The 12,637-nt window shown below is 45.1% G+C and overlaps 1 protein-coding gene across 5 annotated transcripts in view; it reads right to left on the minus strand.

Annotated features, from left to right (window-relative positions):
- CFAP44 (cilia and flagella associated protein 44) overlaps positions 1-12,637 on the minus strand; it is a 98,379-nt gene that overhangs the window by 48,225 nt on the left and 37,517 nt on the right. For 4 of the 5 annotated variants that reach the window (XM_077479686.1, XM_077479685.1, XM_077479684.1 and 1 more), the window contains exons 21-24: positions 12,247-12,302; positions 10,602-10,764; positions 7,639-7,769; positions 3,920-4,110 (exon numbers count right to left, since the gene is read on the minus strand). In XM_077479686.1, the coding sequence (XP_077335812.1) occupies positions 3,920-4,110; positions 7,639-7,769; positions 10,602-10,764; positions 12,247-12,302 (541 nt within the window). Of the gene's footprint in view, positions 1-3,919; positions 4,136-7,638; positions 7,770-10,601; positions 10,765-12,246; positions 12,303-12,637 lie in introns of those variants that run through there. The other variant, XM_077479687.1, reaches the window with a different exon arrangement.

The raw sequence follows: 12,637 nt of genomic DNA on the forward strand, positions 1-12,637 counted from the left end.
GCTGCAATTAACTCTGAAGGCGTCTCCCTCGTTAACCTGTAATCAATGAAGTAGTTAAAAGGTCTGGGGTTGATTCCAGGTGTGTGGTTTTGCATTTGGAAGCTGTTGCTGTGACCAGACAACATGCGGTCAAAGGAACTCTTAATTGAGGTGAAGCAGAACATCCTGAGGCTGAAAAAAAAGAAAAAATCCATCAGAGAGATAGCAGACATGCTTGGAGTAGCAAAATCAACACTCGGGTACATTCTGAGAAAAAAGGAATTGACTGGTGAGCTTGGGAACTCAAAAAGGGCTGGGCGTCCACGGAAGACAACAGTGGTGGATGATCGCCGCATACTTTCTTTGGTGAAGAAGAACCCGTTCACAACATCAACTGAAGTCCAGAACACTCTCAGGGAAGTAGGTGTATCTGTCTCTAAGTCAACAGTAAAGAGAAGACTCCATGAAAGTAAATACAAAGGGTTCACATGTAGATGCAAACCATTCATCAATTCCAAAAATAGACAGGCCAGAGTTAAATTTGCCCAAAAACACCTCAAGAAGCCAGCTCAGTTCTGGAAAAGTATTCTATGGACAGATGAGACAAAGATCAACCTGTACCAGAATGATGGGAAGAAAAAAGTTTGGAGAAGAAAGGGAACGGCACATGATCCAAGGCACACCACATCCTCTGTAAAACATGGTGGAGGCAACGTGATGGCATGGGCATGCATGGCTTTCAATAGCACTGGGTCACTTGTGTTTATTGATGACATAACAGCAGACAAGAGTAGCCGGTTGAATTCTGAAGTGTACCGGGATATACTTTCAGCCCAGATTCAGCCAAATGGTGCAAAGTTGATCGGACGGCGCTTCATAGTACAGATGGACAATGACCCCAAGCATACAGCCAAAGCTACCCAGGAGTTCATGAGTGCAAAAAAGTGGAACATTCTGCAATGGCCAAGTCAATCACCAGATCTTAACCCAATTGAGCATGCATTTCACTTGCTCAAATCCAGACTTAAGATGGAAAGACCCACAAACAAGCAAGACCTGAAGGCTGCGGCTGGAAAGGCCTGGCAAAGCATTAAGAAGGAGGAAACCCAGCGTTTGGTGATGTCCATGGGTTCCAGACTTAAGGCAGTGATTGCCTCCAAAGGATTTGCAACAAAATATTGAATAAATAAATATTTTGTTTGGGTTATGTTTATTTGTCCAATTACTTTTGAGCTCCTAAAATGTGGAGTGTTTGTAAAGAAATGTGTACAATTCCTACATTTTCTATCAGGTATTTTTGTTCAACCCTTCAAATTAAACGTTACAATCTGCACTTGAATTCTGTTGTAGAGGTTTAATTTCAAATCCAATGCGGTGGCATGCAGAGCCCAACTTGCGAAAATTGTGTCACTGTCCAAATATTTATGGCCCTAACTGTATGAGGGGGTTCCAGTGTACTAGCTTAAAAACAAAACAAAAAAACAATTCCTCTAGCATGAGGGTCAGAAATACATATGCGTTCAAAACGTGACATCTGGGATAGTTGGAAGTTGGAATTGAGATAAGGTTGGAAACATTTTTTGATTTGCATTCCGCAATAGCGGAACAGTTCTGATTGAGGAAGTCCAAATTTATCACACAAAGTAGGAAGAGAATACATGGAAGAGGCAAATACCAAATTATATAAATTAGCTGTATTCCATGCTTTGAAAGAATTGGGCGCCATCCAGGTAGGGTAAAAAATGGTAACTGTTAGAAGATTGAAGGCCAGGAGAAGTTTTGAATCTGTCCCAGATGGATAAAAAATGTTTTGTGATAGGGTTACGCATAAAAATACGATCAGTTGGTCGTAACCATAACATGTTAGATACTGAAATAGGGTCACAGTCAGTGGCGTCGGGAGGGGGGGCTGGAGCACCGAATGGGTCCCTGAAAAGCCCCTGTCTCAGGCATGCACCACTCTGTTAGCCCCGAGCGCTGCTGCCGAGCGGGGACCAATCTGATCCCGAGTGCCACCGAGCCTGGCCGAGTGACATGGCAGGTCCCGCCTTCTGGAGCCTGCATCGCGTATGATGGACATCCTACTGGTCCAATGGCAGGGAACGCCGGACGTGTGACGTCCATCATAGACGCTGCGGGCTCCAGAAAGCGGGAATTACAATGCGGCCGCCGCGCCACATCACTGTGAGATCCCCTTCTCAGCGCTCGGGCGGGCGGCTCTCCTCTCCTCCTCTGGCTTCCTGCTGTGATGATGATGGGCGCACCGCACACCACGGCTAAGCTGAGCTGCTGCAGGACACATGAAGTCTGTCTACTGATCAGGTAGGTCAGTGTATGTATGTCAGGTAGGTCAGTGTATGTATGTCGGGTAGGTAGGTAGGTCAGTGTATGTTTGTCAGTTGGGTCAGTGTAAGTATATCACTACCATCAGTGTATGTATGTCAGGTAGGTCAGTGTATGGCAGGTAGGTAGGTTAGTGTATGTATGTCAGGTAGGTCAATGTATGTATCTCAGGTAGGTCAGTGTATGTTAGATAGGTCAATGTATGTATCTCAGGTAGGTCAGTGTATGTATGTCAAGTAAGTCAGTGTATGTATGTCAAGTAGGTAGGTCAGTGTATGTATGTCAGGTAGATAGGTAGGGTAGTGTATGTATGTCAGGTATGTCAGTGTATGTCAGGTAGGTCAGTGTATGTATGTCAGGTAGGTAGGTCAGTGTATGTCACTACCGTCAGTGTATGTATGTCAGGTAGGTAAGTGTATGGCAGGTAGGTAGTTTAGTGTATTTATGTCAGGTAGGTAAGTGTACGTCAGGTAGGTCAGTGTATGTCAAGTCAGTCAATGTATGTATTCCAGGTAGGTCAGTGTATGTATGTCAGGTAGGTCAGTGTATGTATGTCAGGTAGGTAGGTCAGTGTATGTATGTCAGGTAGGTCAGTGGAATGGTCAGTGTGTCAGGCAGGTGAGTTTAATGGTCAGCATTGATGGGCAATGGTAAGCCAGGCAGCAACCAGCAAGTGAGCTTACCCCCGCCATACAACCCCACCGCCCAGCCAAAAGACCCCGCGTCACAAACAATCTCAAACCACCTACCGGTCCAGAGCTGTCACACATACATTGAATTGCTATGCTCCTGGTTTCCGATTAGGTGCTACCAGCAACATCGATCCTTGTGCCACTCTGTGCCCTCCCCTATCATTACTATCAGGGTTGATGGACCAGAGGTGCAAGAGAAGCTCCTCTTCAGCTCTTTCTCCACAAGGTACATACTGTTCCCAAGGTTCTAGGACACCACCACCAAAATCGGGCAGCAGGAATTTGTCTAGTTTAGTGTAGTGCTTCATAGGAGTTCCGATAGGATCTGGAATATTCTGGTATATAATCACTTAGCAGTCAGGCATTTTTATCATACATGCATGTGGCATCCCAGTTCTTTACACCCTTTAAAACAACGAGGCTAATATCTAAGGGGGAATTTGGTTATCCTGTTTGGTGCCTAATACCACCAAGAATTGACTTTGTTGTTCTTTTTCAAGGCAGCCATTCACAGGGTGCAGGATTTTGATGCAGCCCATATTTGTGACCAATCATCTTTGGTCCCCAATTCAAACCACAGAAATTAATACAGATTTTGCAGGGCTAACCAAACCAGTTGCAGGGCTTTCCAGCGGGCCTACAGTGAGGATTAATACAAACAATACAAACAAATGCACCACTACAGATAATGGGGCTGATTTACTAAAACTGGAGAGTGCAAAATCTGGTGCTGCTGCGTACGGTAGCCAATCAGCTTCTAACTTCAACTTGTTCAATTAAGCTTTGGCAATAAAACCTACAAGCTGATTGGCTACCATGCACAGCTACACCAGATTTTGCACTCTCAAATTTTTGTAAATCATTCCCATTGTGTAGAACATGAGCATTTCCTGATGAGCTCTCACCTGAATCCCGGTTCTCTTTAGCCGTTTCCTCTTTCTGAAAGATGTCATATCGGGTGGGCCTTCTTTTAAGGATCATCCCCTTCATCTTGTAGTGTTTCTCTGGGAGAGACAGAAGTCTGTATGTGGATACTTGGTGTTCAGTGTTGATTGCACGCACCATCACCGTGTCAAACTCCACCTTATCCCGGAACCTGGCATACAACATGAAGACCTTTACTGGAAGAAAGACACAGTGTTCTAGCAACTTTGGTAGGCAACCTGCCCTCCATTCTCAACACTAATGCTCTGGGATTGCGGGTCCGGAACCCACAATCTAGGGTTGTCGACTCGCCATCCAAGATCAGAAGGCACGTGGTCCGTGGGCCAGCGGTCGGGTAACTCTGTTTTGGTTCAATAGTTTTGAACTAGGACTGTGCTTTACTGTTCCTCTCACTTGATAATTGTCCACCAGTCTACCAAGATTCAAACTCCCTATGTTGCTTTATCCCCCCAAAAGGACCTTACCATCTAATTTCCTTAGCACACTCATATGGTCAGATTAGGTGGAGTGTAAGAAGGAACCAATAAACATACCAGTAAGTTTTTGGATTGTAGGAGGAAAATGAAGCACCTGGGTGAAACCTTTACAGACACAACACACAAATTACATGCAGATTGCACCATTAAACATGTATACTTTATGATGACTCTTACAACACTAAATTTATGACGGGCATGAGGCTTTTGTCGTAGGACATAGGCTGACTTTGGGTGTCACACTGGTTCCTTTAGCTCAGTCATCATTTTTTGGTATTCTTACTTCCAAGGCCTGAACTAAGAAACTACTCGACAGGCCCTGAAAACCAGATTTGGGACTACTTTGGTTCTTTGGTCCTTTTAGTTAGTTTCTTATGGTAGCACTTTGCCTCCTTTCTTTATGACCAGAGGCCCACTTCGTAGAAGAGTTCCTTCCTTTGTCTTTCCTCATGAACAAACCCCTTATTTTCCAGTGGAGCACTATTTGTCATCTCTGCCCATGACCAAAGCCCTCACTTCCTAGAGGAGCACCTTCCCTCATCTCTTCTCATGACCATGGTCCTAACCTCCAATGCAAGCACCTTCATTCATCTACCCTCATGACCAAAGCCCACCCTCACTTCCCACAGTAGTACCTTATCTAATTTCCCCTCATGACCAGAACCTCCAATTCCTAGAACAACACCTTTCCTCATCCCCCTTCATGACCATTGCATTTATATCCCAGGGGAGCAGCTTTATTCAACCCCTGTGTTGACCAGGACCAAGACCCTTGCTTCCCAATAGGAGCACCTTCTCTAATCTCAAGTAATCACCATGGTGTTCACATCCCAGGGAAGCACCTTCCTTTAATTCTTTTCATGAGCAGGACCCTTGCTTCCCAGGGAAGCAGCTTCCCTCATCTCTCATTACCATGACCCTCACTTCCCAGTGTAATACCCTCTTTTCTCCTGATGGACACGTTCCTCACATACCGGGACAGAACCTTCCATGTCTCTTGCTTGCCAGGGCTGCATGTTCCCCCATCCCGCCTCATGAGTAAGGCTCTCACTTCCCAGAGCAACCCCTTCCCTTGTCTCTCCTAATGATCATGGCCCTCACTTTCTGGAGGAACACCTTTCCTCATCTCTCCTCATAACCAGAACTGGGACAGGGTCTTCCAGTGTCCAAGACACCAAATTAAACCATCCCCTTTATATTATGTACATGCTTAGGAGGAGGAGCAGGAGAGAGAGCACAGCCTGCCCCTCTTCCCAGCTCTCCTTTCCTCGCTGCTTCCAGCACTGGGCTGACAGAAGTATTGATCTGCTGCAGCTCCCCCATCCCTATAATACACGCTGCGCCCAGAGCAGCCTCCCCTTCTGCCCACCCCTTGTCCCAGCCCTGCTCATAACTATGGCTCTCACTTTCCAGGGGAGTATCTTTCCTTGTTTCCTCTCATGACCATGGCCCTGAGTTTCCAGGGGAGTATATTTTCTATGTTTCATGCATTACCAGGATACTAATTTCCCCAGGGAGTACCTTTCCTTGCTTCTCCTCATGACCATGGGCCTCACTTCCCAGGGGAGTACCTTCTCTTACTTCTCTAAAGAAGTAGCATGTTCAGTTATATATCCTCATGACCAGGGCCCTCCCTTCCATCGGGAGGATCTTAACTTGTCTATTCCTATATCTAGGATCCTTACTTCCCAGGGGAGTACCCTCCCTTGTGTATCCTCTTGACCAGGACCCTCACTTCCCTGGGAAGTACCTTCCCTCGTCTCTTCATGTGACCAGAGCCCTCACTTCCCAACACAACACATTACTTCATCTCTCCTCATAACCATTGCCCTTAATGCCCAGGGGATTACCCCCCTCCCTCCTTACCTCACACCCCCCTCTCTCCATTACTTCTGGTTCTTACACAGCTTCTTTTATGGTGACCATAATAATTTAAGGCTTCCACATCAAATGATGGAAAACTTGAATTTTACTTATCGTTCTCATTTGCTGTTCAGTATTCTGCAACAAGGTTAGACAGGCTGAAATCTCCGTACATCGTCTCATCTTAGCGTTTGTCTTTTGCTTCATTATTAGACATGGGCACCGTCAATAAATTTGTTTTGTTCTGTTCCATTACGGTTCGTATTAAAATGAATTCGTACTTCGTATTTCGTGTCTGGAATTCCGTTTTGTTTCGTCAGCATAGCACAGGGATGGTGGGAGCCCTTCATAATAAGCAGCCCCAGGAGGAAGTCAGCATAGCACAGGGATGGTGGGAGCCCCTCATAATAAGCAGCCCCGGGAGGAAGTCAACATAGCACAGGGATGGTGGGAGCCCCTCATAATGAGCACATCAGAGGTACAGCCCCAGGAGGAAGTCAGCATAGCACAGGGATGGTGGGAGCCCCTCATAATAAGCATAATGATTGAGTCGTCGATGCAACGACAACTGATCCGAAATCCGAAATTCGTAAACAAAAGTTCGTATTGCATACAGAATTCAGACGCATGGCAATTCGTATTTTGGATCCTCCCGAACGTACGAATTTTGGGAAATTTGTATACGAATTTGAGATTCGTACGAAACGAATCGCACATGTCTATTCATTATCACCATGAGTTTTTTTTACATAATACCCAGAATGTACCTCGTGCTGACATGGTGCCCCCCCCCCGGGTTCCTTTCCTGAATGATAGGTAGATACATTTTACTAAAAGAAGGGCCTACAGAATACTAGGGATAGGCCTTAGCTCATGAGAAAAAAATGATCACTTGATCCCCCCCAAGACACTGAACATTTATACCTATCTCCTGAATGGCCAGGAGAAGTCCACTGCATGCAGAAGTCTCCCCCCAGACTCGTCCACCATTAATGTCATGTCAAAAATGATCTATAAAAGTCTTTAGAAAACATCTGTATTTGCAGAGCAAGAGGAAGTTAACCCCCCTTTTCTCTTGTAGTCTGTTATATGAATATTTAATCTTATCTTGGCAGTAATCTATTAGGGCAGCTGTGTGAAAAGCAGATAGCAACTGAAAGAAGCATTCACACATTTGGATATGAAACACAGTTGTTAAAATTTAAAGCATCAAGAAAGCGGTAATTCTGAAGGCAATCCCGCTAATGCATTTTTCACCACTGCTAAGAATAAATGACACAGGGTGATGACAGGTCCACTTTAGGATTAAAGACCACTATCTGTTCTGAGATATTACTTACTGGGCTTGCAGTTTCTTCAGTCCAATGTTGTGCTTCTCTTGCTCCCATGCCAGCTCCTTTAGTGCGGTGCGCACGCTCTCCGACTTCTGCCGCTCCATTTCCTCACGGATTCTGTGATCCATCTCAAACTCCTGCATCATGGAAAAAAATTTGAAGTGTGAACCGATAAGTGCATCCATTCATGAATCGGGTCATCTGCCCCATCTCAATAAGGCTGGGGTCTCCAAACTTTCTAAACAAAGGGCCAATCTATTGTCGATGTGACTTTAGGGAGGCCAGATTGTGGCCAGTGGGAGTGGAAATTTTCCTGGCATCAGTGGGAGTAAACACCACATATTTGGTATTAGGTGGAGGATTAGTGCCCCATTGTTGGTGTCAGTTGGTAGAATAGTGCCTGAAGGGCCGGATGAAGGCAAGCAAAGAGCTGCATCCGGCATGAAGACTTTGTTGGGGACTTACAGTATCTCACAAAAATGAGTGAACCCCTCACATTTTTGTAAATATTTTATTCTATCTTTTCATGTGACAACACTGAAGAAATGACACTTTGCTACAATGTAAAGTAGTGAGTGTACAGCTTGTATAACAGTGTAAATTTGCTGTCCCCTCAAAATAACTCAACACAGCCAAGTGAAAATGTCCAAATTGGGCCCAATTAGCCTTTTTCTCGCCCCGGTTTCATGTGACTCGCAGGGGCGGACTGACCATTCAGCCACTCGGGCACTGCCCAAGGGCCCCGGGTCACTAGGGGGCCCCATCAGGGTTGCCAGCCTCAGTAAAACCAGGGACAGTATGTAAAAGTCTGTTTTTTTTTACATCTGTCTCTGAAATGTTCCTAACCGACATCCTTTTGGTCTAAAAATCCTGAGATTATAGCTGCCCCACCCCTCCAGTACCTTCTCAGCCAATAGAAATATGTCTGTGTATACTGTGTGTACATGTATGTGTATACTGTGTGATTGTATACTGTGTGGCCCCATAATCTCTGATTGCCTGGGGGCCTCATAATCTCCTATTGCCCGGGGGCCCCATGAGCTTTCAATCTGCCCCTGGTGACTCGTTAGTGTTACAGGGTCCCAGGTGTAAATGTGGAGCAGGTGTGTTAAATTTGGTGTTATCGCTCTCACTCTCTCACACTGGTCACTGGAAGTTCAACATGGCACCTCATGGCAAATAACTCTCTGAGGATCTGAAAAAAACAATTGTTGCCCTACATAAAGATGGCCTAGGCTATAAGAAGATTGCTAAGACCCTGAAACTGAGCTGCAGCATGGTGGCCAAGACCATACAGTAGTTTAACAGGACAGGTTCCACTCAGAACAGGCCTCGCCATGGTCGACCAAAGAAGTTAAGTCCATGTGCTCAGCGTCATATCCAGAGGCTGTCTTTGGGAAATAGACGTATTAATGCCGCCAGCATTGCTGCAGAGGTTGAAGGGGTGGGGGGTCAGCCTGTCAGTGCTCAGACCAAACTCTGCACACTGCATCAAATTCATATGCATGTCATCCCAGAAGGAAGCCTCTTCTAAAGATGATGCACAAGAAAGCCCAAAAACAGTTTGCTGAAGACAAGCAGACTAAGGACATGGATTACTGGAACCATGTCCTGTGGTCTGATGAGACCAAGAATTTATTTTGTTTAGATGGTGACAAGCGTGTGTGGGGGCAACCAGGTGAGGAGGACAAAGACAAGTGTGTCTTGCCTACAGTCAAGCATGGTGGTGGGAGTGTCATGGTCTGGGGCTGCATGAGTGCTGCCGGCACTGGGGAGCTACAGATCATTGAGGGAACCATGAATGCCAACATGTACTGTGACATACTGAAGCAGAGCACGATCCCCTCCCTTCAGAGACTGGGCCGCAGGGCAGTATTCCAACATGATAATGACCCCAAACACACCCCCAAGATGACCACTGCCTTGCTAAAGAAGCTGAGGGTAAAGGTGATGGACTGGTCAAGCATGTCTCCAGACCTAAACCCTATTGAGCATCTGTGGGGCATCCTCAAACGGAAGGTGGAGGAGCACAAGGTCTCCAACATCCACCAGCTCTGTGATGTCATCATGGAGGAGTGGAAGAGGACTCCAGTGGCAACCTGTGAAGCTCTGGTGAACTCCATGCCCAAGAGGGTTCAGGCAGTGCTGGAAATAATGGTGGCCACACAAAATATTGACACTTTGGGCCCAATTTGGACATTTTCTCTTAGGGGTGTACTCACTTTTGTTGCCAGCGGTTTAGACATTAATGGCTGTGTGTTGAGTTATTTTGAGGGGACGGCAAATTTACACTGTTATACAAACTGTACACTCACTACTTTACATTGTAGACAAGTGTCATTTCTTCAGTGTTGAAAAGATATAATGACATATTTTTTTCAAAAATGTGAGGGGTGTACTCACTTTTGTGAGATACTATATATTTCCAAATGTGTGAGACCTCTGTGTTTTTTATTTAAAGTAAAACCTGTAGCAAACTGCTAGCAGAGGTGAAGAGCAGACACAAAGATAGAGGCGCCTTCGTGTATCTTTGGATACTCCACAGTTTAGGCTTCCAGAGTGCTTTAAACATGTTATGTTGTTTTGATGGCTATTTGGGCTAAATACTGGTGGGGAAATCCATCAGGTGTAGTTGGGCAGGATGGTGTAGGACAGTGGTCTCCAAAATGTGGCCCTTTGCTTGCTTTTATCTGGTCCTTGGGGCACTATTCCACAAACTGACACCAATGATGGGACACCATTCCCCCTACTGACAGTATCAATGGGGCACTATTCTTCTCATTGATATTAACAATGGGGCACTATTCCTGCCATTTAATCTAATGATGGGGCACTGATGGTGGGGCATTTTTTACCCCTACTGGCCACAGTTCACCCCCCACCCCAAAGCCTGAAGGACAGTAAACTGGCCCTTTGATTAGAAAGTTTAGAGACCCCTGATGTAGAAAATATATTCTAGAGATACATACGGCTCGTCCCATCTGCATGTGTTTTGGCAGCTCAGCATTCTTTCTGAGAAGCTTCTGGAACTCTTTTCTCATCTGGGCCAGCTCTTGACGCTTTCTGGCCTTCTTCTCCTCGGCTTGTTTCATGAGAAGATCATGCTGGCGCTTCTGTGTGGCATTCTCAATACTGGAGAAGAAACAGAGGGGTCATCCAAGATGTGTTCCTTCAAATTCATGTTGTAGTGACCCAGCAGTCTTAGAAATATGGAGGTATATGGTGTCTTGTATATGTAGCCCAAAACATTGAAAATAGTACCACTCGAATGCCCCTCCAAATCTATGTCAGTCAGATCAGAGTGTGAAAAGACTGGTGCAAAACAGACAGAATCGGCTTGTCAGGCTCCAGTGGACTTCAACAAAATGGTAGCCGTCTGAACATAGACAGCAACTCCCTGTTGCATAAATGTAAATGAAATGGGTAAAAGATGGCTTCAGCTCCTGTTTTCCACCTGTAGAGAATTCCTCAGAAGCGTATCGCCCCTTTTCATGGCTTAATTGTAGAGGCCAAAGGGCGAAATGCATCTGAGGAGTTCTCTTTAGGTGGAGAACAGGAGCTGAAGCCATCTTTTACCCATTTCATTTACATAAATGCAATAGGGAGTTGCTGTCTATGTTCAGACGGCCACCATTTTGTTGAAGTCTACTGGAGCCGAATCTGTCTGTTTTGCACCAGTCTTACCATCTCATTTACATTTATACAACACCGTTTTGTTCAAGTAATAGGATGTTTTCTATTGCTTTTGGAGACACCTTTGTCAGGTCTGGCAGCAGCCCATGGATCCAGCAAGTCCTGTCACTGGTGGACTAAAATTAGGTCTATTGAGACTTTAGTCCAGCACTTTGGGCTGTGAGGTAGCCAAGACACTTCCCCTTGAAAATTAAAGCCCAACTCCATAGAAAGCTTGTTTTTAGGTAGAACAAAAGAGTGAAAAAGAAACTCAGGCAAGTGTTTATGCTACCTTTTTTTGGGTAGATTCCTTTTACTTTCAGTGTCAAAACAGGAATCCAAAAGGCACAGGAAGAATAAAACCCCAACCCAAACCCGTCAGTGCTGGGCTCAGGCCTTCCTTCTCTAAGTTGGCCACTCAGCTGTCGGCTAACTGCCAGCTCCTAGCTCTCCACAGTTACTCAGCTGTTGATGATATCCTGCTCGTCAGTTCTGCCAAAGCCGTCCAGTCCAGAGGATCTCTGCCTTCGCCTTGGTCAACATCACAGAAACTATCTCCTGTGATTCTGGTCAAGACTTGCTTTGCTGACATCCTTTCTGGCTCCAGATCCTGCTTGCTGTTCCACTACATTGATCCCTGACTTCTGGCTTGGCTGGCTATCCGTTTTGGTTACTGAACTTTGGCTATGTTTTGACTATGTTTGTTCTTTTATCTCTTATTATTAAACAAGTGTGATTTAACTGGACTTCTGTCTCAACCTGATTTCATGGTTTCTGACAAAACCATTCCCCAACCATTTCCAAAACATTAAACCCAAATTCAACTTGGATTTGAAATTAAAAGATCAGTGGCCCAGCATATCTAGAAATAATGAAAGCAGTTTAGGTAAAGAATAAACATGCACCTCATTACTTCATGAATCATTAGAACATCAAGTTTACCTGTAAGCATTAGGATCCTCAATATCCTCTGCATGTTTTTCCCCTTCCCGGTTGGTCTGGAAGATAATACAGATGGAGTTATGAGACTTCCTGAGAAGGATTTGCTTTGGCTTTAACATGCATACATTGGCGCAAATAATGATTCGACCCCCTGCAGATTTTGTAAATTTGCTTATTTACAATGAAATGAAGGGTGTATACATTTTGATCATAGGTGTATTTTAAATGATAGAGGCGTAATATCAACCCGAAAATCCAGGGTGGCCCTCAGACTGACAGGGAATTTACCTAAAGAAAATATAAGAATGGGGGACATTCCATAGAGTGTGGGTGCAGGTGACATGAAATTTACCTTAGGTGAGGGTGAAATGAGAGGTCTTTCTAGAGAGTG

The sequence above is a fragment of the Lithobates pipiens genome, unplaced genomic scaffold (genome assembly GCF_037356315.1).
Source record: "Lithobates pipiens isolate NorthernLeopardFrog02 unplaced genomic scaffold, aLitPip1_a1.2 Scaffold_16, whole genome shotgun sequence".
NCBI classification, from domain to species: Eukaryota; Metazoa; Chordata; class Amphibia; order Anura; family Ranidae; genus Lithobates; species Lithobates pipiens.